This window comes from Megalobrama amblycephala, linkage group LG21 (assembly GCF_018812025.1).
Source record: "Megalobrama amblycephala isolate DHTTF-2021 linkage group LG21, ASM1881202v1, whole genome shotgun sequence".
NCBI classification, from domain to species: Eukaryota; Metazoa; Chordata; class Actinopteri; order Cypriniformes; family Xenocyprididae; genus Megalobrama; species Megalobrama amblycephala.
This window is the reverse complement of record NC_063064.1, coordinates 18,685,786-18,713,750: the sequence shown is the minus strand read 5'-3', so window position 1 is coordinate 18,713,750 and position 27,965 is coordinate 18,685,786. Positions and strand designations below refer to the sequence as shown.

General features: G+C 35.9%; 1 protein-coding gene across 1 annotated transcript; it reads left to right on the top strand.

Annotated features, from left to right (window-relative positions):
- Positions 1–82: 82 nt before the first annotated feature.
- lactbl1b (lactamase, beta-like 1b) lies at positions 83–27,794 on the top strand. Its single transcript, XM_048173592.1, has 9 exons — positions 83–143; positions 2,453–2,630; positions 8,579–8,648; positions 12,747–12,897; positions 18,055–18,161; positions 19,747–19,904; positions 23,325–23,572; positions 26,285–26,390; positions 26,614–27,794. Exons 3-9 carry the CDS (start codon positions 8,586–8,588, stop codon positions 27,590–27,592), a joined length of 1,812 nt encoding a protein of 603 aa, XP_048029549.1. The 5' UTR covers positions 83–143; positions 2,453–2,630; positions 8,579–8,585; the 3' UTR covers positions 27,593–27,794.
- Positions 27,795–27,965: the final 171 nt, after the last annotated feature.

Here is a 27,965-nt window from a genome sequence, read left to right as displayed (position 1 = left end):
CTGTAGTATGAAGCAGAGCAGGACCGTGTGTTGTGGGAGCTGAACGAGGCCGCAGGAGCGATTGCGCAACACATGCCTCACGAGCAGCGAAACTTTTATTATGACACAGTCGCCGCTTCCGCTTTTCCGGTCATGAGTATGAGGTAATGCAGCTCTGTTTATCATATTAGATACATTCGAGTGTTGAAAATGATGTTATTACGTTATTCTGATGTTAGCTACTTGACAAAATTGTGTTTTTCTCTGAGGCATGGTAAAGCATGGTACTCAAAAAAAAATAAAGAAAATTGATTTAAACAATAAGACTAAACTTGTTGAGCTATATAACAACAATTAGATTTCTGTCTATAAATATATCAAAACAGTTGTTCTCTTGTCTATTAAAACATGTAATATATTAAAGCGTCTTTGGTGTTTCCATGGTTTCTACAAAATAAAACCGGAAACCGAGAGTAATGCAGGTATGACGCAATTGACAGGCGACTCCTCACACGTCCCGGAGCCTTGGTTAAAATTGCGATTTTCTCACGATTTCCAACAATTTTCTCACGATTTACAAATAGTTGGAAACATTTGGGATATTGTAAGTACTCAAGTGAACAAAATATATAACACTGGCCTAATGGTTTTTGGATATTTTACTGCAAAAATATTACATATTGCACCTTTAAGGAAGTAGTGGAGAGAAATAAATAAATAAATAACTTGCAATGAACAAACCAAGGCTAGGCCAAGGCTAAGCTATGGGAACCATTTTTATAAGAATCAGATGGTCATTGAAAGGGCTGTGGTGGTCAAGTGGTCTCTCTGAGGCTGACACAGCCCATAATTTCTGTATAAATTTGAGACTGTAAAATGTGCATCAATGACATGGAATGTTTAGCCTTCACCTGAGATAACCTGATTCTTCTTCCCTACTGCATCATGTGGACACATCCAAACTATACTTAATTTGAATATTGAGATTTGAATATTGCATTTTTATTCTCATTTACATAGGTGCTTTTGTTCAATTCCCTTTTTTCCTCCTCATTGCTGCTCTAAATCTGACAGCCCCCCAGTTGCCTCTTTAATTCCAATCGTTAAAGGACCATGTTTTTATGCTACAGTATAAAGCCTTTTCACCAATCTCTTGAGCTTTTAGAATCCAGAAGCCTGTGAACTTTTGTGCTTACATTTTAATTGCATCTTATAATTACTTGCAGAAAACATCATTTGGTTTGAAAAGTTTTTCTCTTACAAATAGATGTAAAAAATGCCACAACCACACATGAATCTGCTTTTAACAATACCAGACCATTAGTCCAGCTTCTCTTTTAGTCCATATCTGGCTGCAAATAATGCATTTGCTCATCATTACATGTCAATACTTTGGAACAAAGAGCCCAGCTGACCACCTTTGTGTAACTGTGTCCAAAGATTGATTGCCATTTTCACACGAGCATGCAGTGTTCATTATTGTTTGTTTTCATCTCTGTCCACCTGTAAAATGAACCAGGAGAGGAAAATAAAGCCCAGAGCGGATGGCAGACGGTCAAATCATTCACTAGCACTCTTAATATTTTCAGCATTGATTCCCTAGCAACATGATTAAATCAATGAGGACAGTCATAGGAATGCATAAACCCATCCATGTGACTTGGGGATGAAAATCATGATTGAATTGAACAGTCATAACATGAGGGATACAGGAGAACTATGTGACACCCCTTGGATAATGTGCCTGGTTATTGTCTTGATAGCTTTTCCCAGTTTGTATATGTGGAAATTCATTTTCACAAAGCCTTCGAATCAAGTTATGCATCAAACTCTCTGTTTAGGTGATCTTTCTGTCTATAACAGCAGGTTAAAGTGATTGTGTGAACTTGAATATCTTGTTTTATGTGTTGTCATGGTTCAAGTGTGTAGAAAGAGGGAGCTTAAATGCTTTTTGAAGGTCTCTTGTGCTATAAAAAAAATCTCATCATAGCAAGCTGGGATGCACTTACAGGTTCTCAGTAGTCCTTATTTTTCTTGTCTTTACTATTTTCTGTTTACAAAGGAAAGAAAGCATTTCCTTTTACACAGTGTGCTCAAACTGAGAAGAAGACTACATTGTTGCTCTAGATATTGTGTGTGTGTATGTTAGACAATCAATAAATCCACTTACATTACAACTGAAATCTATTTCTAATGGAAAACAAAGTCAAGTGAATGAACTGTACCCAATATTTTTCAGTGACTTGGATATATGAGAACCTTGTTAATATAGTGTAATTGCTTTAGATACAAATAGATTGTGTCTTGGTTTGAAATTTCGTCATCTAATGCAGTGCATTTAATACACTTTTAATTGTGGCTTAAGTGTCCAAATACTAATGAAGCAGCATTGCTGTTAGGCCATATAGTGACATCTTTTGCTGTGTAACACCACAGCTCAATCTTTATGCTGCCTCTTCTCCATTGTTGGCAGATGTTGCAGATGGCAGATAATCCAGAATCTTGGGTCTGATGCAAGCTGGATTTATCCATGGCCATGATACCAACATCTGTCGTGACTACACAGTAAGCTAGCTGAACACGGGAGAGCGTGGAGTGTGAATATTCCTTCGTCGTCAAAGAAGAAGAGTGTTCCTAAACCTCACTTAGGGGTAAGTTCATGTTAAAATAAATGTATTTATTGCAGTTTGTTTTTATGCAGCTACAATAGAAGAAAATTTAAGGACGTCAGTTGTGCTTTACACTATTATGCTAATGCAATGGACATAAGTACCATTTTCAATAGCAGTTCATTTCCAAGAGAGGAAAAAATAACAGATATTGATGTTGTGATGTATTTATAAAATAAGGACAGATCATACTTATTTTAATGCTTATTCAGAGATTTTTACATTTAAATTGTAGCAATAGTATATATTCTTCACTGAATATTCTATATTATAACTTTTAAGTATTTGTTTTGCATACGCTTTACTTATTTCTCAGTTCAAAATTGTAAATGACAGGACAAAATGTGATACAGATAGAAGAAGTGGACCAGATAGTGGACCAGCATTACTGAAGCCAGTAGGAAACAGCAAATCATATTTAATCTCACTAATACCCTGGGTTTATGCTTTCTAACTGGATGAATTTTGCATTGAAGTATTGCATTTGTCATTGAAAAGGGTTCATTTGCATTCACTTTCGCAAATCTTCATCCTTTCTATAAAGTATATGTTTTTTGCTCATAAAAGTATTGCATGGTTTATGCATTTGAATCCCAGAATTGTCAAAATTCTACCTGTGGGCCATGAGGGAATATGTCTAAAGTGAGAAGCTGGCAGATGGCCTCTTATATGAGCCACTGCTGTATATATTAAGCTGGTTGCTCTGTGACTGCATTAATACGATATTGTGAGTCAGCCTGCAGGAACAGTGCCAAAATAATGGCCGTTTATTAAAAAAATTATATGAAGAGGCGAGTTTGTATTCATATTTCACATGCACAGGCTTCCCTGGTGCTCAAATTATCAGTCACATTGAGATTTGATTCATCAGATTTATCTGTATGGAAAGAAAGAACAGGGAACACAAATCACATCATCACTGAAACTCTGCTCTACATAGAGAATTGCATAAAGGCATTTACAAATGCATAATTCGAAATGGCCAAGCAAGGAGGGAAATAGTGTGTGTCAGTATTACTTCATTTAAATGAAGTAATAATGTTTGGAATAGAATACAAGCTTACAGCATATTTTTTGTGGATTGATTACAGTGCTCAGCGTAAATGAGTACACCCCCTTTGAAAAGTATAAACAATATCTCAGTGAACACAAAAACAATTTCCAAAATGTTGACAAGACTAAGTTTAATATAACATATGTTTAACTTATAACTTGAAAGTAAGGTTAATAATAATATAACTTAGATTACACATTTTTCAGTTTTACTCAAATTAGGGTGATGCAAAAATGAGTACACCCCACAACAAAAACTACTACATATAGGACTTTGTATGGCCTCCATGATTTTTAATGACGGCACCAAGTCTTCTAGGCATGGAGTGAACAAGTTGGCGACATTTTGCAGCACCTATCTTTTTCCATTCTTCGAGAATGACCTATTTTAGAGACTGAATGCTGGATGGAGAGTGATGCTCAACTTGTCTCTTCAGAATTCCCCATAGGTGTTCGATTGGGTTCAGATCAGGAGCCACTGAATCACTTTCACCCCGTTCTTCTTCAGAAATCCAACAGTGGCCTTAGATGTGTGTTTAGGATCATTGTCATGCTGGAAAAGTGCACGACAACCAAGGGCATGGTAGCATCTTCTCTTTCAGTATAGAGCAGTACATCTGTGAATTCATGATGCCTACAATGAAATGCAGCTGCAGCTGTCACCCTAGTTTGGCTTTCTACTTCTTTAGATAACTGCAGTGAATTTGCATGCAGATTTTCTTCAGCCCTTCTCATCAGAAGGCGCTCCTGTTGAGGTGTTAACTTCCGTGGACGACCTGGGGTGAGTTTCCCGAAAGCATCGTTGGTAAACCATGGTCGTAAGTCCCATTGAACTCTATTGGTAACGACGGAACTTGCGACCATAGTTCGCTTTGGGAAACGCACCCCTGGACGTCTCTGTGAGATGGTTGCAGTTCCATCTTTTTTTTTATTTTTGTACCACTTTTGCTACAGTTTTCTGACTGATAAGTAAAGCTTTGCTGATCTTCTTGTAGCCTTCATCTTTCTGGTTGTAAAGAAATTATTTTCTTTCTCAGATCTTGTGACATTTCTCTTCCATGTGGTGCCATTGCTGACAGCATGAAATGGGAAGGGGTTTTATAGTCAACTGTCTGCAGGACACCTGTGTAATGAATAATTAGACTCACCTGTGATGGAATTCTTGTTAAATTAAACAATTGTAGTCTAAAATTTAGCTTTGCTTCAGAGACTTTCAGTGGGGTGTCCTCATTTTTGCATCACCCTAATTTGAGTAAAACTGACAATTTTGTTCTCTAAGTTATATTATTAACCTTACTTTCATGTTATAAGTTAAACAGATGTTATATAAAACGTAGTCTTGTCAACATTTTGGAAATTGTTTTTGTGTTCATTGAGATATTGTTTAAAATGTTATTTTTCAAAGGGGGTGTACTCATTTATGCTGAGCACTGTAAATATGTCAAGGAAGAGGTTAAAAATTGGTTGAAATTACTTTATTGCCACAATGGTTTAACTAAGAAATATTAAGTGCAGAATATGAAATATGCAGTATGCTCTGTTGTATACTGCTCATTTTGGCAAGTAATAGCTCATTTGGTTATTTTACACAAAAATTTAAGCAATACTGCAGCAATATAGTATGATATTCTGAACATATGGTCATTAATATTGCATTTAATTACGTTTAAACAACTGTACATGCACTGTTAGTTTCAGCCAAACAAAGGATGCATATGAATTCCCATTTCCCAGTGCAGATTTACATAAGAGGAGCATCCATGTGAAAGACACTTGTATTTTATTATTAGCATGTCATCAAACACTTCCAGTTGTGTCTATTTCCACGAAACACATTTGTAATGATCTTAAATTTAGACCACTCTTGTTGTGACCACCATGTTATAGTAAGGCTATTGTCCAGCCTCATGTCATATTGAATTCATCCTCTTTGAAAAAGGACAAAAATGTCCATACATCAGTGACAAGGCATTTTGTGAGCCATACAGACAGATAATGAGCTCTTGGGGACTAAAATAACACTGGTCCATTTACTATGCAGTATCAGTTTTTGAAATCGTGTCATTCTAATGCCAGTGTCATTAGCATTGGGTTTTAATTGGAAATGGAGGTGCGATGAAGCACATCCTTTTTAATTGCTGTATGTCTTTGAAAATAGCATGTTTACCATTAAATGTTAAGTAATACTTCGGTGCATGTTGTGTTGCGTGATTCAGCTTGTGAAAAACAGTGATTCACTGAAAAATGTCCTTTTTTTATGTGCTAGACCAAACACTATCCTCTCAGGACAATGACTCATCTGCAGAACAACAGGTTTTGTTCAGATTTCACCCTGAATTTATATGAATGTGAGAAAAGAACAGGCCTTCGCTGGGCATGTTGAGCCCTCAGGACCATGAGTGTGAGACTTTTTAATAGATACGTTCACATATAACTCTCATGATGTGAAGGCTCATCAGATATGTGCTATTGTTCCCTGAGCACAATAGACTGAGTAGACAGTCAGAGCCCATATAAGAGCGATGTGGTGAATCCTTGTGGGCTAAAAGCCACGTTTGACTGCCCAGGTTCAAAAGATGTGAGCCACGTATAGACGAGATGATATACTGCATGTCTTTCTTGTGTTGCGTTAACAGAGTAGAACACAGTAGAAGACCCACTAGAGAAGCATTTATTCACAGGTGGCAGCTGCAGATAATAGAAAGAATGGTGAAAAAAATGACAAGCTTTCAGCTGAATAACACCTAGACGTGAGTGAGGAGCACGTGCAAACCATAGGAAAGTGCACTATTAATGTAAATGTGTGTCTTCCCCATCCTTTGTGATTTATTTTATTTTATTTTATTTTATTTTATTTTATTTTATTTTATTTTATTTTATTTTATTTTATTTTATTTTATTTTATTTTATTATTTTATTTTATTTTATTTTATTTTATTTTATTTTATTTTATTTTATTTTAGAGAAATTGCCCATAGGACAAAGGTAGTAATGTTTTTTGTAAATGTCTTGTGTTTATTTTTGAGTCTATATTCATTCTAAAGTTGCACTGCATGACATTTTTACAAACTTTGTTTGTTGGTTGATTGATTGGTTGTTTATTTCTATTTATTTTGCTTAAAGGTGCCATCGAACGTTTTTTTACAAGATGTAATATAAGTCTAAGGTGTCCCCTGAATGTGTCTGTGAAGTTTCAGCTCAAAATACCCCATAGATTTTTTTTTAATTAATTTTTTTAACTGCCTATTTTGAGGCATAATTAGAAATGCGCCTATTTTATTTTATTTTATTTTATTTTATTTTATTTTATTTTATTTTATTTTATTTTATTTTATTTTATTTTATTTTATTTTATTTTATTTTATTTTATTTTATTTTATTTTATTTTATTTTATTTTATTTTATTTTATTTTATTTTATTTTATTTTATTTTATTTTATTTTATTTTATTTTAGAGAAATTGCCCATAGGACAAAGGTAGTAATGTTTTTTGTAAATGTCTTGTGTTTATTTTTGAGTCTATATTCATTCTAAAGTTGCACTGCATGACATTTTTACAAACTTTGTTTGTTGGTTGATTGATTGGTTGTTTATTTCTATTTATTTTGCTTAAAGGTGCCATCGAACGTTTTTTTACAAGATGTAATATAAGTCTAAGGTGTCCCCTGAATGTGTCTGTGAAGTTTCAGCTCAAAATACCCCATAGATTTTTTTTTAATTAATTTTTTTAACTGCCTATTTTGAGGCATAATTAGAAATGCGCCAATTATTGCTGCAGCCCCTTTAAATTCTCGTGCTCTCCGCCCACGGAGCTTGTGCTTGCCTTGAACAGCATAAACAGTTCACACAGCTAATATAACCCTCAAAATGGATCTTTACAAAGTGTTCGTCATGCATGCTGCATGCATACGTCGGATTATGTGAGTATTGTATTTATTTGGATGTTTACGTTTGATTCTGAATGAGTTTGATAGTGCTCCGTGGCTAATGGCTAATGCTACACTGTTGGAGAGATTTATAAAGAATGAAGTTGTGTTTATGCATTATACAGACTGCAAGTGTTTAAAAATGAAAATAGCGACGGCTCTTGTCTCTGTGAATACAGTAAGAAACGATGGTAACTTTAACCACATTTAACAGTACATTAGCAACATGCTAACGAAACATTTAGAAAGACAATTTACAAATATCACTAAAAATATCATGCTATCATGGATCATGTCAGTTATTATTGCTCCATCTGCCATTTTTCACTGTTGTCCGTGCTTGCTTACCTAGTCTGATGATTCAGCTGTGCACAGATCCAGACGTTAATACTGGCTGCCCTTGTCTAATGCCTTGAATATGGGCTGGCATATGCAAATATTGGGGGCGTACACCCCAACTGTTACGTAACAGTCGGTGTTATGTTGAGATTCGCCTGTTCTTCGGAGGTCTTTTAAACAAATGAGATTTATACAAGAAGGAGGAAACAATGGAGTTTGAGACTCACTGTATGTCATTTCCATGTACTGAACTCTTGTTATTCAACTATGCCAAGGTAAATTCAATTTTTAATTCTAGGACACCTTTAAATGTTTCTACATATTAGTTAAACCACATGACCCCCCCCAAAAAATATCAAAATTATTTTTAATTTAGAAATTAACATGCTCATCATAGAAGAGGTGTATTCATGTCATTGTATGAATAAACTGTATTTTTATGTATTTTCGAATAAAATAATAGATAGGACAAAAAAATGAGCATCAAATCATTGGCCTATACAGAAATCCTCCTGTTTGTTCTCCCACCCTAAGCTGAAATGAGATCTATGCCTCTTTTTCCATGTAATTTGACAGAACCAGTGAATTGTCTTGTATTTTCCGCTTTGGTAGAGTAAACATGGGAGAGACGGGGAGCAAGGTGGTCCTGAGGGAGACATCTGTGGACGGAGTCCAGCCCCAGGTAATCTCCATACAGATTTCAGTTTCACAGCCCACACATATTTTACTCTGCAGAGAAATTGTGCATGGCTGAATACAAACACAAATCCTTCTCTAAAAAGTAAACAGCAAAGACTAAACAATTAGATTATGGCTTCTCTTGTTGAGTCACAAGCTATGTACTAATCCTTTGATGCATCATTGTTTAGTTCATGACCATCTGTGCTTATATTTTCATGCGAGTGTGCGTGTGAGGCTCATAGTATTTCACTGTCATCCCATTAGCAATCCCTTTTGGTTCACTCAAACTCACTAGCTGTGATGCTGGTTAGGCTACACAAGTGGGATCAAGTTGCACAGTCTCTCTAATTATTCCTCAGAATATGAATTTTCATGCTTTACGTTATTACTTGAGAGTGCCAAAACAGACACTGAAAGGTTTACATGGGAAACCTCATAGGACTATCCTCTTTTTACCCTCTGCCGCATTTAAGCGCATTGTTCAGGTGCTGTTTTTCCCCTGTAATTTCTCTAATAAAATAATGAGTTCTTTATTTTATTTTCTCAAAGGTTGATAATTTTTTGTAACTTTGGATAAAAACATTTTATTTTATTTATTATTTTATTGTTAAGAGAAATTTCTCATAGGACAAATGTCATATTTTTGTACCTTTAGGTGAAAGCATTTATTTTTTTATTTTATTTTATTTTAAAAAAACAAACAAAAAAAAAACCATAATTTTGTTTTATTGAGAAATTGCCCATAGGAAAAAGGTTGTAATTTTTAATAATTTGAATTTGAATTTGAAAAAATATTTGTGAAGTGACCTTGGGTTCTTGAAAGGCGCTTAAAAAATTAGCATTATTATTATTATTATTATTAATTTTTGTAATGTTTGATTAAAAAAACAAAACAATCTTATTTTAGTTTATTTTATTTTATTTTTAAGAGACAAATGCAGTGGAGTCAATTCACCAAAAACCAAGGTATGGCAGACAGTGATGGTGTCATCCAATCACCCTCAGAAAGGTGACTTTCTGACTTCATGAGTCAGAAAGTCTCATGAAAAACAAAAACTTTTCTTCAGATTGCAAATGAAATTAGACATTGAGTAAAGAGTGCTTCCGTTATAATTACTGAAGCTGTCAGTTCAGCCAACACAATCTCACACCAATTCGTGAGTATTTTACAAGGTGGCTAAATTATACAAATTATATGACCTCACTCGTACGTTGTAAATAGACACGTTGGCAGTGCTGTTAAACATGACACGAATATAACAACCAGATCACTTTAATTTACTTACTTTTCTGTTTTATTTAACAATGCAAATGATATGATACAACATTTTTGTAACTTTGGATTAAAGAATTTATTTTATTTTATTTTATTTTATCTCATTTTGTTGTTAAAGGTCCCGTTTTTCGTGTTTTTTTTTTTTAAGCTTTGATTGTGTATATAGTGTGCAATATAACATGTGTTCATGTTTCGCGTGTAAAAAAACACAGTATTTTTCACTTTTTTCATTAATTTACTTATCTGTATACCGCTGTTTCCACTGTCATAAAAACGGGCTGATGACTTCCTTGTTCTATGAAGTCCCTCCTTCAGAAATACGTAACGAGTTCTGATTGTGCCAGCGGTTCCTGTGTTGTGATTCGACAGCAGTTTAGCGCACCTTGCCCGGAAAGGTCACGCCTCTTACCATAACGTGTGCTGCACATAGTTTTACATGTGGATTATAATTTTTGGGAACCGAGTTAAACATAAATTGTAACCATTGATCTCTAAGTACAGCGTCCCTGGGAAGGCCAAACAAATGTGATTAGACTGCGGGATGAAAATAACAGCGTTTCGACGACATGGCGACAAACACACTCTACAAACACAACTCTTGCTCTTCTCCGTGGGAGCGCAACAAGACCACGCCCCCTTTTTTGGTGTATTCCTGTGGGCGGAGGTTAGTCAAAAAACTGTTTTAGTGACATCATTAAAGAAGGAAGTAGAGGGATGTAGTCCAAACTGGCTGTTCGATGTAGGCGACTTCTGTTAAATAAAATATCTCGCATGGCATTGAACTTTGAGCTTTAAAATTTTACAGATTTTATTTATACTCTAACAACAACATTACACACTAACTAAAGTTTGAAACATGGGATCACGAAGAACGGGACCTTTAAGATAAATTTTTGTTTATGTATTTATATATTTGTAATTGTCAGTGCTATACTCGCAGTTGAGGATTTATAAGTGATGGTAGTTTCTTTCATTCTGCTGGCAAGCCCTGCTGTTCCTGTGAATCCCAATGTTTAGCTCTACCTCCAGGTCTTGGTCCAATCACATGCTGCTATAAGTGTCACATGTCAGGGTCTCTAGATGAGTGGAGTGCATTACTGTAGATTTAGCACCTGCTAATGGCCTTATAAAATTTGTGTTTGAGAATATCTGCCACAAGATGACTCTGAGTCACTTGACTAGTCTTAAATGTAGATGATATGTGACCCGAATGTTCTGCATTCAAAAACAGTATATCCTTGTGTCCCTTATATAACCTATCCTGCCTTCCCCTCGGGCATGTCTCCTTGACGACGGTTAACTTTATGGCACTAAATGCTCTTGCAAGATGAAGTCTTCATGTCTTGTCATCTGTAGTCTTGAGACAACAAAAAAAAAATCTCACGATATTTGAAGTTTGACTCTCCCTGGTAGTTTGGAACAGGGAACACCACACAATTGCTAAAAGCGGGGAACAGCAGCCAAGTGAATTGCTTTGCAGGGATTAAGATAAAGAACCGCCCTGGTCTGATGGGGTTTAGAGGGGTAAATCTTGGGATTACAATGTCAGGTCAGGCGCTGTGGTGGGAGAGGAAATTGAATTGTCAAAGGGAATCTGGCAGCTAGGATTATGCTACAGTCAGTGTGGAGATGGCAGAAGTCAGGTCTGTGTTTACCCATTGCTACCTGGGTTGTAATTACCATGGAATGGGGTTTTCCACTTTAGAAGAGCAGGAATTCTATACAAAATCTTCACACTTTCTGATAGGGACAACTAGTTGAAACAGAACTATATATATAAGCACAATGGAACAAATGGAGCTTTACGTGTGGTGAGTGTCCTTATATTATTTATTCTTGTTGTACAGAGACTTGGTCAGCAACTACTTGGAGGATTTACATCATAATTTGTTCTCCTTGGCTAACTTTGTCAATTTAATTTTGATTGTTTGGCTTTTTTATCTTGCAGTCATAAATTATAACATTTTGAATGGCTCACAGCATGAAGAATGGAGGAGCCCCAGATGCACACTGTGCTGCATTTTCTCATTTATTGTGAAATTTTGATTGATTGCATTGGGAAAATGCATCTTCCATTTTAAGCATTTTAAAATAACTTTAAAATAACTGTGTTCTATTTGAATATATTTTAAAATGTAATTTATTCCTGTGATGGCAAAGCTGAATTTTCAGCATCATTACTCCAGTATTCAGTGTCACATGATCCTTCAGAAAACATTGTAATATGCTGATTTAGTGCTCAGATATTATATTCTTCTTATTATTATCATCAATGTTGACAATTTTTTTGCTGCTTTATATTTTTGTGGAAACTCTGATAGATGTTTTTCTGAGTTCTTTGATTGATAGAAAGTTCAAAAGAACAGCATTTATTTTAAATAGAAATCTTTTGTAAAATTATAATCTTTAGCTTGATTCAATTTAATGCATCCTTGTTGGTTCTTACTTAACTTAAATAATAAATAATAGTTAAATAATAGTGTATCATGGTTTCCACAAAAACATAAGCAGCAAAACTGTTTTCAACATTGATAATAAGAAGAGCCCCAAATCAGCATATTAGAATGATTTCTGAAGGAGCATGTGACAGTGAAGATGCTGAAAATTCAGCTTTGCCATCACAGGAACAAATTACACTTTTAAATATATTAAAATAGAATTGTAATAAAATATAATTATTATCATTTTACAATATAACTGTTTACTGTATTTTTAATCAAATAGATGCAGCCTTGGAGGAGACAAAAAATATATAAAATGTTACATACATAAAAAAAATATCTCCTAGCTTTAATTAATTAATTTTTCTATTCATTTTTAAAGCCAACGCCAGCACTTGCCATAGACGGTTTAACCAAAACCAGCAAGATGAAGGTGAAATGGACCCAACTAGGCCTGGTCTTTTTCTTACTGCTGTCCATCATCATGACTGGTTGCTTTATTTGGCAGTACCAGTTGCCCAAATTAGTGACAGGTGAGTGAGCTGTGCACGGGTCATGATCACGACTTCTTCTGTGTGAAAGCCTTTTCAATTTTTCAACTAAATAAGATAGAATGAAATCTCTTTCACATTTATACTTCCTACTAAATATTTATAACTATAAAAAATGTCTGGTTTGGTGTCAGATGTGGTGTCTTAAAGGTTACTCAAGGTGTGATTAGTAGATCCTATTACCTGCTGTCTCTGTGAGTGAGGATTGATTTAGAATGCTAAAGATGGAAGGCTGTCTTCTTTTCTAGGTGAAAGTGCAGTGGAGCTACATATTTAAAGCAGTTTTGTGCTGCTTAATCTACAGACCACAGGCCATTACGTAATGAGGGAAATTCACTAAACCACACTCCAGTTTAACCAGGCGTTATGTGCGCTGGGTTATCAATAGTCCAGTGTGCATCAAACATGGTTATTATTGTTAACTAAAACTAAAGCTATTAAAAACATTTTGTTGATTTGAAATAACGCTGAAATAAAATAAATATTAATATTACAGTACTGTGCAAAAGTCTTAGGCACGTCAGTATTTTCACCCCCCAAAAAAGGTTTTAAGGCAGTTATTTATATCTTTTGCTGTAGTGTGTCAGTAGGAAATATCCGTTCACATTTCTAAACATTCATTTTGCCATTAATTGTAATAATACAGTGAGATTTCTGAATACACAAGGAGTCTGACAACAGCCAGTGCTCCACACAGTGGTCTGATCTCACCATCATCGAATCCATCTGTGATTACATGAAGAAACAGAAGAAACTGAGACAAACTAAATCCAGGAGAACTGTGGCCGTGTCTCTAAGATGCTTGAAGAAACCTGCCTGCCAAGATCCAGTACTGTGAAGAGTTTTAGGCACTTGTGTAAAAATGCTGTAAAGTGAGGATGTTTTTAAAAAATACTGTTATAAATAGATTTTATTTATCAATTAACTTATATTAACTAAATTAAAACAATATTTTGTGTGAGCACCCTTTGCATTTAAAACAGCTCTTGTCCAGGTACACTTGGGCCAGTGGCGGCTGGCCAATAGAGGGCGCTAGGGCGCCGCCCTCCCTGAACCACACACGCAAAATAATAATCATATAAATTATTTAAATGTATATTTGTATGATGTAATATATTAGAAAATCATCTGTGGAAAATATTTTTTTTCATAATCACCATATGTCCTCTCTGTGTGCACCACTCAATTTCAGCTGAGGGGCAATCGAGAAATGCCCAAAGGAGGCGGGTCTTTGTAGAATTTAGTCAAATACCTATACATGGGTTTCATGTGACGTCACTGTATTCTATCGCCGCCATATTTGGGACCGGTCACAGCTGCGCGCCCTGTTTAAGTCTATGGTGACAGCAGCTACAACTACCAGAGGAAGGCCAACGAAACGCTTTCAGAAGGTTCACAACAAGTTTATAATATATCTTGGATATGTGGTGCTGTTAGCCGTTTTAACAGTCGTCAGAACTACAAATTTATTTGATCCCAAAGTAGTTAGATCGGCAGAATTATTGGCTTCATTCAGAAGGGACCACACCACTGGCAGCCAAACAGCAATGCACAACATTAATAACTGCTGGGACTGTAATTTACATAACTTTATAACGAGGACACTATTGTAATAAAATGTTGTGAATTCTCTGTGTTGTTGTTTCAGCGTGTTGTTGTGGTAAGAGCGCGTCGACTGAGTTAAACATTGATTACATAACTTGTTCAAACTTCACTTGTGCATTCGCGTCATTTTGTACAGATAAAACTTATTAATTTTATTAAGTATAAATATCTGATTATTCTCATAAAGGATGTGTTTCGTTGAGGTAAATAACCCACAGAGCTGATGATCATCTATAGCTTCAGTGCGAGCGCTCAAAAAGTAAGACAAAACATTAATATGATTGGGACTGTCTTCTTATACATGATATTATAATCGTATATACTTGTAAAATAACGTTGTGAATTATTTGGGCTTATTTGCTGTGTTTCGGAGTTTAAATGAGGTTACTTCAAGTTCATCTGTGCGTGGTTTTGTGCAAATACTAGTTGTAATATTATTTTTATTTTGTATTAATATCTGGATTATTTTATATAGGATGTGTTCCGTTGATTAATTAAAAAGTTGAAAGTTAATTAACTTTCAGTTTATGGGTTTTTTTATTCTCTTCAGCTTCAGCGTGCGCAGCTCAAACAGCAATGATTAAGTCATTAAAATGTTTAACGTTACTACACAGTATTATTAAAACTTTAATATTTCTTTTAGAAAACGAATGCATTATTTTTAATAACTAGCTCTTATATTCTAGTATTATTTTCATCAACACATAGTTTGATTAATAATAAGGATCATGAACAATAACAGATTTTTTTTTTGTATACAATAACATCAATAACAGATTCATTTTGATAACAGTATTATTTGAGCTGCGCGCGCTGAATGAACACCCGTAAACTGAAGCGCTTTGCTAGAAGGTTAATTAACTCAACAGGACACATCCTATGGTAATTCATATATATTTATACAAGCTATACATAAAATTACAACTTATATTTGCACAAAATCATGCACGCATGTACTTGAACTAAGTAATGTAGTCAGCTGGTGTCGTGAATTTGTTCATCCTGTAACACGCCGAAACACAGCTACTAGAATTCATAATATTTTCAAATAAATCAAATAAATTTGAAGTTCTGACGACTGTTGAAACGGCTAACAGCACCACATATCCAAGATATATTATAAACTTGTTGTGAACCTTCTGAGAGCGTTTTGTTGGCCTTCCTCTGGTAGTTGTAGCTGCTGTCACCATCGACTTAAACAGGGCGCGCAGCTGTGACCGGTCCCAAATATGGCGGCGGGCATAGCGGAAGTGACGTCTTTGAAACCCATGTGACATAAAATTTAGCCAATCAGCGTCCTCAATTCTTATCTGCAATGGGCGATTTTTTTGTCGCCCCCAAACTGCTCAAATGAGGGCTTGGCCAGTAGTGGCCATAGTGGCGCGATTCAATGCATTCTCTTTGGGTTCCGGGAGGGCTCGCACTAACGTGCTTTCGTCATCATACGTAACCTTAACTTGTGCTGCGATTGGTGGACACAAACATACTTCTATTAATATTTTTTTTTTATGCTGAAGTGACATCCAGTAATTTCCTCAGTGCATTATTTACACTTCACAGATATATTCTCCATCTGCAAATGTTAGAAAGTCGAGAAAATATTTCCATTTTGGAAAATAGTCAGTCGTGGACGAGCCTTCAGCAAGCACAAACTTTCGTGAACGAGCGCCGCCGCGCGCATGCGCGCAAAACAGACGGAGTTCAATATGAGTAAAACACATTTTGCTAAAAATATTTGTAGTTGAAAATTCGTTTTTGTTGGCGAACATAATTATGCCATATGTAGAATTTCGAAAATACAACTAAGTGTATTTGTACGATAGCAGTAACTGTGTAAAGTGACTGTTGTAGGGTATTTAAATAGACTGTTTAGTGTATTTAACTTCTGCTTTAAAAACGTTTTGTTTTTAGATTGTAAAGTTACAATTTTAGAATATAGCCTAGGCCTAATGTGATTTGATCCCTTTTTTGCACATAATATAGCATGTACTACACAGTTACATTCATGTTTGTTTTTATAGCCTTCAATATGAACATTGTTTCTAGGACAATATTGGGCAGGATGTAATTTTTTTTTTTAATTAAATACAGAATTTTTTTTTTAGATCCCAGCCCTATGGCATGCTTTAAGTAATGAATTTTCCATGTTTTAGATAAGCGGTAATGATACATTATTATATCACTTGTTAAATGATTATTTAACAATTAGCCTATTCATTCCTGCATTTCTAAAACAAAAAATGTTTGCGCCCCACCAAAAATTTTTTGCACCAGCCGCCACTGACTTGGGCATCATTTTTCAGGTAGCTTTGCAGGCAGGTTTCTTAAAATCTCTTGGAGACATGGCCACAGTCCTACTGGATTTGGTTTGTCTCAGTTTCATCTGTTTCTTCATGTAATCACAGACGGATTTGATGATGGTGAGCTCTGATCTCCATGTGGAGCACTGGCTGTTATCAGTCTTATTGTGTATTCAAAAATCTCACTGGATTATTACAATTAATGGCAAAATGAATGTTTGGAAATGTGAACGGATATTTCCTATTGACACACTACAGCAAAAGATATAAATAACTAGCTTAAAACCTTTTTTGGGGTCTGAAAATAAGACTTTTGCACAGTACTGTATGTGAAAAACGTAAACAAAACAGAAATTACAAATTTGAAAGTTTAAGTTGAAACACTAAAATTACTAACTGGAAAACTAAAGCTGAGCTAAAACTAAAACTGAAATAAAAATAAATTAAACCTGAATAGTAATGTAAAAAAAAATGCTAAAAATTAAAATAAAAGCTGAATATATAAAACTGAATAGCTAATTCAAAGTATTAATAAAAACTATATTAATATTTAAAAAAAAAAATAATAATAATAATATTGTATCGAAATAAAGTCATTGTCATTATTTTCAGTGTAAACAGCTCCTTTCTATGAAGGGCTAATGTTAAAATTCTTTGTATTTTGTCTAAATAAAAATAAAATACTACAAAAATGAAATTTGTCAGCATTGATGCCCCTTGTTTTCACGGTGCTTTGTGGGATTTTTAGGGAGCGAATGTTTCAGTGGCCTGGAAGGATTTTGCGATTGATACAGCCCTCAAAATGGCCGACTCCCTGATCAGTGCCATGACTACTGAACTAGGGAGCTGATTGAGACACAGCCAGTGTGTCTTCAGAAAAGATGGAGAGTAGGATCCAAGTGCAACATAGAAGTTTATTAACAAAATAACAAAATCCATGCAAAGTAAATACAGACACAGGGCAAGACAGGTAAAACAGAACTGAAATAACGTACGCTATACACACAGTGGACAACACCTGACACTGAACAAAGGAAACACTGAGGTATTTATACACAGGGAAATAAGAAACACCTGGACATTCAATCAAGGAAACCAATAACACAAAAGGTCTACAAAGTGACTACAAACTATTACGGAAAACTGGAAATACAACATAAAAATAACAGAGAACATTTAACAGTTCACTTTCTCTCTTTTTATATATTTGTATAACTGTGTGTCCATTTTTAAGATGAAAATGGCGGGCAAAGATCCAAATCTGTGAGAATGTGCCCTCGCTTCCCAGAGCCCACACCTCTGGAGCACCCCATCCCCACTTTGAAGGAGGCACTTGAGAAAGTAAGCATGTGAAGATTGAACACTAAACCCTACACTGCTCAAACATCATTATTTTTGTCTTTTTGTGCAATGATTTTGTCCTGTGTAGGATTAAGATACATGCCTGATCTGCTAATTTACTTTCTCCCTATTCAAAAACTCAAGTCCACTTACTATATATTTATTATGTCATGATTTCAAAATGTCCTTTTAAACGCCATTAGAGCAAAACACTTGGCAGGAGCGAGCCCAGTTTATAAATGCTGTTCCTCAGTCTGTACCGGTGACCATTAACAGCATGGAACGCTTTCATTACTCTTGAGAGTGGGGGTAAAAATAATTTACTGGCACCTTAAAAATCTGTTGCATGAAATGAAATTATAATGCAAGCTGTGGCAATCAATGTATGCATTAAACAGAGAGAGACACACAATTATCCTTGCTTAGTTACACACAATACTTATAAAATATTCATTTTATTCAAGATTACAAAATATTCAGCAATTTAGCTGGCATTAAGAGTGATGATTTATAGAATACGTGCTTTGAATAAAAAAAACAATGCTCTCAATATTTTAAAACTTTATTTAAAGTTGACGTACGCAATTTCTGTGCCACTAACGCCACCAAATGGAATGGCAAAAATAGTGACTGTTTACAAACAGGTTTCCTGACAGACTTCCCCCATCTGTCATTGGTCAGTCAAACAGATAGTCCCGCCCCAATCTCATGCCATTGGTTGAGCTGAATCTGTTGTGTCGGTCTGGGCTGCGTTCAGCCCCGACAAAACGTTGCAAAGCGGTTTTTAAACGGAAACGGTGGTGCATTGAACACCCTGTTCTGATGACGCAAGAGTTGCAACTATGGCAGCTGAGACGGCAATTCTTTGTGTTCTTTTTGAAGAATTTTCACCATTTCCAGGAAACATGTCGTTCTACCTGGAAACCATAGCAAAACGTTGCGCACCGGTTTAAGCTTGAACGTGGTCAGCATGCTAACAGAGCATTATTTTAATAGCCACAGTGAGATTTCAGGGAATTGCTTATACTTGTCAATACTGAGAATATATACTACCGTTCAAAAGTTTGGGTTCAGTAAGATTTTTGTTTTGGTTTTTTAAAAGAAATGAATACTTTTATAAGAAATATGTATATATATATATTTTTTTTTACTATTTCTTCTGAACTTTCAATTCATTAAAGGATCTTGGGAAAAAAAAAATGTAGGCCTATCACAAAAATATTAAGAAGCACAACTGTTTTCAACATTGATAATAATAAGAAATGTTTATTCGGCAGCAAATTAGCATATTAAATAAGATTTCCAAAAGACCATGTGACTGAAGACTGGAGTAATGGCTATTGAAAATTCGCTTTGACATTGCAAGAATAAATTACATTTAAAAAAATATTAAAACAGAAAACAGTTATTTTAAATTGAAATAATATTTCACAATATCACTGTGTATTTTGATCAAATAAATGCAGCATTGGTGAGCTTAAGCATTAAAAAACCTTACTGACCCCAAACTTTTGAACGGTTGTGTATTTCAAAAAACCATTTCTGCCGTATAAATTAATTTAATAATGTATTGTCATTCGTCTAGGTTGACGCACTGCTGCGCAATAGCATCAACCCCATCAGTCTGCCCTCATTGTCAGCTATTGTTACTTACAATGACACAGTGCTGTGGACAGGGAACTTTGGCAAGAGAAATGGTAGTGATCCCAACTCTGCACCACCAAATGAATACACCATTTACAGGTACATCTTATGTTATTATATAATATATTTCATGGAATGTATATTTATGTGTTATATATTTTTAAAAATACATGTTTATGTATTACTTATTTTAGACATTGCATTCAAAATTCTTGCTCATGGTTGACAGGAGATATGATAAACTTTCCTCTGCAGCACACGGATCATCCTCATATGAAGGAGTCTGGCATGGAGAGGGGTGACATTATCATAATTACCAATTAAGTGTCTGTGTGCTTTTTTCCCCTGCTCTTGAGGGCCCTTGATTCGGACCCATATAGCTGCAATCATTCAAGCATCATTGCCTAAGAACTACGCTGTTCTTTTTCACTGAAGAAGCACGCATTTAGAGGCCAATTATATGCATAGATTGATTTAATCAGTCTGAAACTAATTCCAAGTTGCTCACATCTAATTTGTGAGTGAAACTGTCATTGCAAGCACAGCAGCTTAATGTTGTTGCACTTTCAAAGTGGACAAAAGCAAGCTTGTTTCCTCTGTTGAAAGTCATGAACTCAATCAATGTTTGTGTCAGTAATACAAATGAATTGATTTTGTGTTGTGTTTTACTAATACTAATGATACTAATGACGTAGGCACGTATCCACTTTTGCGTTATATTCATTTTTACTGCTTTATCTCTTTGTACGTCTGTACAGGTGCTGGTCATATAATTATAAGGTAACGTTTTTTCCCTACAAGTTTTTTTTTTTTTTTTTTTTTTTTTAATTTGTTGATTAGAGCGTACAGCTAATGAAAGTCCAAAATCCAGTATCTCAAAATATTAGAATATTTACATTTGAGTTTCATTAAATGACCATCCCTACAGTATAAATTCCGGGTATCTCTTGTTCTTTGAAACCACACTAATGGGGAAGACTGCTGACTTGGCAATGGTCCAGGAGACAATCATTGACACCCTCCACAAAGAGAATAAGTCACAGAAGGTCATTACTGAATGTTTGGCTGTTTACAGAGTGATGTATCAAAGCATATTAAATGCAAAGTTGACTAGAAGGAAGAAATTGGGTAGGCAAAGGTGCACAAGCAACAGGGATGACCACAAGCTTGAGAATACTGTCAAGTAAACCTGATTCACACACTTTGGAGAGCTTCACAATGAGTCAAATGAAGCCGGAGTCAGCGCATCAAGAGTCACCATACTCGGACATCTTCAGGAAAAGGACTACCAAGCCACTTCTGAAACAGAAACAACGTCAGAAGCATCTTACCTGGGCTAAGGAGAAAAAGAACTGGACAGTGAACAGTGGTCGAAAGTCCTCTTTTCAGATAAAAGTAAATTTTGCACATCATGTTGAAATCATGGTCCCAGAGTCTGAAGGAAGACTGGTGAGGCACAGAATCCAAGCTGCTTGAAGTCTAGTGTGAAGTTTCTGAAGTTAGTAATGATTTGGGGGGCCGTGACATCTGCTGGTGTTGGTCCATTGTGTTTTATCAAGTGCAAAGTCAATGCATCCATCTTCCAGGAGATTTTGGAGCACTTTAAGCTTCCATCTGCTGACAAGCTTTATGGAGATGCTGATTTCCTTTTCCAGCAGGACTTTAGCACCTGCCCAGAGTGCAAAAACCACTTCCAAGTGGTTTGCTGACCATGATATTACTGTGCTTTATTGGCCAGCCAACATGCCTGACCCCTGAATCTATGGGATATTTTCAAGAGAAAGATGAGAAACAGTCGATCCAACAATATACAGATGATCTGAAGGCTCAATAGTGCCTCAGCAGTGCCACAGGCTGATCACTTCCATGCCACACTTCACTGATGCTGTAATTTGTGCTAGGAGCGAGTCATTTGCTGTAATATGTGCTGCCGACCAAGTATTGAGTGTACAAATGAACATACTTTAAAGAACTTGAACTTTTCTGTTTTGAAAATCCATTTTTTGATTGATCTTAGGAAATATTCTAATATCTTGAGATACTGGATTTTGGACTTTCATGAGCTGTACGCTCTAATCATCAAAATTTAAAAAAAAAAAAAAACTTTTGAAATGTTTTACTTTACATGTAGGGAATCTAGAATATATGAAAGTTTCATTTTTAAAAATAATTTACAATAAAAAAAAATGAACTTTTTCACGATATTCTAATTATATGACCAGCACCTGTACTTTTTTTCTGCACTGGAAGCTCCTTTCACCAAGACAAATTCCTTGCATGTGAAAACACACTTGGCATTAAATCTCATTCTCATTTTGATTTTGAAAAAGAATCAGCACTACTTTTTCCTTTTTGCAGAATAAAGCAAGGAATGTAACATTTTGATCCTTTTGAATATTTCATACCCTTGATTTTCTTCTGAATGCATGTTTTTTCAAAGCGCTATAGACCTGGTAAAGGAGAAGGAGAGTAATCCATGAGAAAACCCAATGAATTCTTTGTGCACAATTAGTGAAATACTTGCATAATTAATAATGCATGCGTTAATTATGATCTGCATGCCTATTTCCAGGATTATGACTAAAGACTGAGCGTGTTCTGCCAATCAGTATCATGCTATTACAGTATGAATTATATATTCAAAAGGAACTTCTGTCTACTCCATGGTTCATAATAATAGACCTTTTTTTCTATTTGAACCTCCAAGACCACATTTATATAGTTTATGTGCAAAGGCATGTATCTATATTTGCTGTCACATCATATTTCTTTTTTGATTATAAAACCTATCCATAGACTGTATTGCTGAGCTGTGTTTAGGCCAAAGATTATTTCTAAAGGTCCTGAGGCTTGGCAATTGCATGGTATGGTCTTGAATACTAATGATGAGGCTGCTGGTTTCATCAAATCTTAAAAATATATTGGCACTTCCTCTGATTTCTAATGCTACTGAGCTGTTTCTCTCCAGTTCTAGCAAAACTCAATCTATTGTAATGGATTGTAGAACGGTTTTATGACATTTTCAGAGTCAAAGGTGTTCACAAATACTATATAATCCATCTGTGAGTTGCGAGGTGTTTTGAACTGTGTTTCACTCACATGGATGAGAAGTATGTAGGATTTATGAGGGCATACTGTTAAGAGATTTAAGTTTCATAGTTCAAAAGGCTGAGATTGAGCTCATAAACTACTCAAGGCCAGTCTCAGTATCAAGGTCTGACGCACTCTGGGTTGGCCAGTCAATCAATGGCACACAATGCAAACAACTAAACAAGTCAGGAATTGTGAGTAAAGCTAACAAGGCATAAAACTCCTTTGTTTTTTATGATGACATCCTTCAATGTACATCTAACCATTTGATTGCATTTTCGTGATTAATAATTACATGTCATTGCTTCTCTCACCAATGCAAAAGCCGATGTTGTTTTCTCATAGCTTGACTATTTTCATAAATAATAATAAGTCTTGTTTTGGTCACATTTGAATAAAGAATCTGCTGTGCGATCACCCCTTCTGTAGGATTGCCAGTATATCCAAGATCTTTCCCACCCTGATGCTGTATCGATTGTGGGAAGATGGCAAGGTGGGCTCCTTGGATGACCCCCTGGAGAAGTATGTGGACAACTTCACCATTAAAAACCCCCTGGGAAAAAGCAGAGACTCTGAGCTGAAATACGTCACTGATGGGCTGATCTTCCTTGACAGTGGTGAGGTTCAAATCAGATCGTCCTCGGTAACATTAAGGAGAATGGCCAGCCAGCTTTCTGGTAAGTTTCCAGCTTCCAATCTTGTGTCAAGAAGCAATTCCATGATTGCACAATCACTGAGAGGTGGAATAACAACAGTTTCTGATCACAGCATTTAATACCCATAGCAGAAGGTCAAAATGAATGTTTCTTTGAACTCAGCGGTGGGCTCACTGTTTGGCCTCAATTGCTGGTGGTAAACATGGACAATTGAGTTGAACAAACTCAAGAGCTCAGATTTGAAAACGAATCTCATTTATTGCAGTTTCACAGAAATGAAAGTAATTTACCTGTAGCAACCAGCCAAATACGCCTTCGCCTACTTGATGTGTGTGATTAGATGAAAACTGCAGGGACTGCATCTACAGGGACTGCGGATGAAAATTAGCAAGAATGGCTAAATCTTACATTTACATTTTTTACATTTACATAGGAGACTTGTTTCATGTGTTAATGTGCATTGTCCTCTTTTAAAAAAGCAAATAAAAAAAAATAAGCTGATATAAATTTAAATTATTTTCAGCACAGGAACTTTACAGTATTTACTGCAGAAATGTGACAAGAATACACAACAGAAATAAATGCAGGCAATTAAAAAGGTTAATTAAATTTTGTAATTAATTTTTAATTTAGACAAAGCATTTTTAATGATCAACTAAAAAGGTCAACAACATTTTTTTATGTCAAAGATTTTATGACCTTTTCCTTTTTTTTTTCTCTCTTTTTTTTTTGTGTGTGTGCCAAACAGCATGTGCACGATTTTTCCAAGTAAGACGTTCCTGGATCAGCATCTTTTGTTGATCCTGGGACAACATTCCCATCTAAAACATAGTCCGACTTCTATGCCTAAACCTAACCCTACCCATAACCTCTAAAATCAGAGGGAAATGGACATTAATTGTAAACCTATCCCTCAAATCTGATTGGTTGATTGGAATGTTCTTAACAAGGATGTTGATCCTCGAACATGTTCTACTTGGTGAAATAATGTTTACCAACCAAACGCATAACCTTTCAATGTATACTCAAATAGTGTCTATGAACACAGTTGGTCGACATATGCACTAGAAAGTTTCATCTTTGTTAGTTGGCTGCACTATTTCTCTCCAAAAGTTCTGACTGATTAGCATGTCACATAAAAAAAAAATAAGTATACTTTGGGCTTTAAAATGAAAGAGGCCAATGCCAAGTTTCTCTGAATATTCTGAATTATTATTCATTCAAATTTGCATTAGTTAATGTACACTGCCTGCATAATTATTATGCAAGTTGATTTTCTGATCATATTTTTTTTTCCAGGCACGTTTGACCAATTCCAAACCCAATGAGCATTTTGCTGTACACTGGTCACGCTTTAACTTTGCAATTTCTAGTATTGCATTAGTATTGCATTCTTTTCATGGGTATTTAATAATTTTTGACTTTTCAGTCTGAGTTAAAGGGTTAGTTCACCCAAAAATGAAAATTATCTCATTAATGACTCACCCTCATGTCGTTCCAAACCCGTAAGACCTCCATTCATCTTCGGAACACAGTTTAAGATATTTTAGATTTAGTCCGAGAGCTTTCTGTCCATCCATTGAAAATGTATGTGCAGTATACTGTCCATGTCCATAAAGGTAATAAAAACATCATCAAAGTAGTCCATGTGACATCAGTGTGTTAGTTAGAAGTTTTTGAAGCATCTTATATAGATTTTGGTCCAAAAATAATAAAAAATGCGACTTTATTCAGCATTGTATTCTCTTCCGGAATCCTTTCTATTGAATTGATTCCATTGAATCCTTTCATCTGTCGGCGTTGGTAATGCACTTTTACGTAGTTGTTTTTGGCGATTAGGACATCCGCGACATGCACACTTACGCACCATTTTAAAAAATAGCTTGAATACAGCGTGCGTCTCCCTCAGACTGTAAACGAAACTCTGGCGCACCGCCTAACACATCAGCAGTGTCTTACGTCAGCAGTGTGCTGCGGTTCACTGAACCCGAGTCGTGAACCCAGATGAACAACAGACCCGGAAGAGAATACAATGCTGAATAAAGTCGTAGTTTTTGTTATTTTTGGACCAAAATGTATTTTAGATGCTTCAAAAACTTCTAACTAACCCACTGATGTCACATGGACTACTTTGATGATGTTTTTATTACCTTTCTGGACATGGACAGTGCACCGTACATACATTTTCAATGGAGGGACAGAAAGCTCTGCTGAGACTAAATCTAAAATATCTTAAACTGTGTTCCGAAGATGAAAGGAGGTGTTGCGGGTTTGGAACGACATGAGGGTGAGTCATTAATGAGATAATTTTCATTTTTGGGTGAACTAACCCTTTAAATCTCATTTTGGTTCATTTCATCTGTAAAAATTATTTTTCACTTATAAATTATTAAATACAAAAACAATAGTAGTTATTAAGATTGATGTAGTTTGGAATTCGTAAAATGTGCCTGGAAAAAAAAATATGATCAGAAAATCAACTTGCATAATAATTATGCACGCAGTGTACATGACAAATAGTTTCAATACATGATCTTTTTCAAATTTCTGTGGAGAAAGTTTTTAATGTTCTAAAAATGTTTTGACCCCTTTAAGAAAAGATTAATTTCCCTTCCCTGAAAATGTTCAGATGATTGAAGCAAATTGCTTTTATTACAAGTAATTACATTACATACAAGACATTAAAAAAAACAACACAATTAAGCATTATTCTCCATACTGTATTTTTTGCAGGTCTACCCCGAAGACTCCGTGGAACTAACTTGCTGTGGAAAGGGAAGACCAAGGCTGCAATCAGCCTCCTGCAAGATGATGTGCTTGTCGCAGATCCAGGGACCAAGTAAGTTCCGCCACATTAATTTAGCTTGTTTATGTAACCATATTTGTTTTGTCAGCTACTTTAAATGGACCTCATTTTGTGTACCTCTTAATTGCTTTTTTTTTTTGGAAAGGTTATGGACCGTGACAACAAAGATAATAACTTTTCTGTTGTCTCCTAATAACTTGCCTTTGAGGTAAGAAAGAAGACATAACATACTCTTCTCTTCACTTTTCTCTGTTAGATGTCACTACAGCAATTTGGCCTTCTCTTTGCTCGCCCATGTCCTCTCTGAGAGAGTTGTGGGAATCAATTACCAGCGATGGGTCACGGATAACATTCTGGGCAGGTTGGGAATGGAGGATACAGGGTTTGACATCAGCCCTGGTATCCAAAGTCAAATGGCTGTCGGTGTGTACGGCAGTGGCCAAATGGCGCCTCTTTATGACTTGGGGTGGTACCGCCCCTCGGGCCAGATGTATTCAACGGCTGCTGACATGGCTAAATTATCCATGATGTTGCTGGGAGCCTATCACCGCAAGCTATTGGAGCCCGACACCTTAAAAATTATGCTAACCCCTCTGTTCCGCTGCGACAAAGACTACTTCGCCAATCGTACCGGAACGCCATGGGAAGTGAATGAACAGATCGGATATGAGGTGCTACGCAAGGATGGCGATCTGGACGGCTATTCCGCTACATTCTCTCTGGTGCCTCGGCTTAAGCTAGGCTTGGTGGTGCTGATGGCGGGCACGCGGCCGCAGAACCAGGATATAGTGTCAAAGGCCTACTCGTATATCATTCCCGCCATGGAAAGGGCCTTCAGGGAGGCTAAGAGGATTCTTATTCCTCCCCCGAATCCTGCCCCCTACGTGGGCTTTTACACTTACGGCAACATCACGTTTTACGAGATTAAAGCGGGGCCAGATGGTGTCTTGATCATGCAGCAGTTTGGACCTCAAATTGAGGATCTCATCCCTGAGCGGTACCGGACCATAAAATTGAATTACTTAGTGGACCGAGTCTTCAGGGTTGTGTTCGAGAAAGAATATCCCTGTGTGCTGCGTGTCAACACCGCATCCGTGTCCCTGGAAGCACAAGATGGGCAGCTTTTTAACTTTTATGTTTTTGATAAGAAGGGTGTGTCTCCTGGATTCGACGCTCCAGGGCTCAACACATATAATGTGATTCGGATATCCCGCAGACCCACGTTCTCTAACTAAGGATGAAACTTTTTCCCGAAAAACTGTGATCTGAGACATTGGGGCTTTATATACGCGTGACTGGGTCAAATGATAACAGAGGATGGTTACCACTGTCATTGTTTTTCTTGTAATAGCTTGTTTAACCTATGAGGAAATTTCAGCATAACCTATTTTTGCACATATGATCATGTCCTTGTACATAAAGATGTCCTTATATTTTCATGTTCTTCCTTATTATATAACTTGCCATTGTACAGTACCTATCAAAAGTTTGGAAACATTACCATTTTTTTCATCTTTTTGAAAGGTTTTGTCTCACCAAGGCTACATTTATTTAATCAAAAATACAGTAAAAGCAGTAATATTGTGAAATATTATTACAAATAAAAAA

Coding starts and splice junctions, on each gene's coding strand:
- lactbl1b (XM_048173592.1), top strand. CDS start 8,586: ATGGGAGAGACGGGGAGCAAGGTGGTCCTGAGGGAGACATCTGTGGAC. Junction 8,649..12,746: donor TGGACGGAGTCCAGCCCCAG/GTAATCTCCATA, acceptor TCATTTTTAAAG/CCAACGCCAGCACTTGCCAT. Junction 18,162..19,746: donor TGAAGGAGGCACTTGAGAAA/GTAAGCATGTGA, acceptor TCATTCGTCTAG/GTTGACGCACTGCTGCGCAA.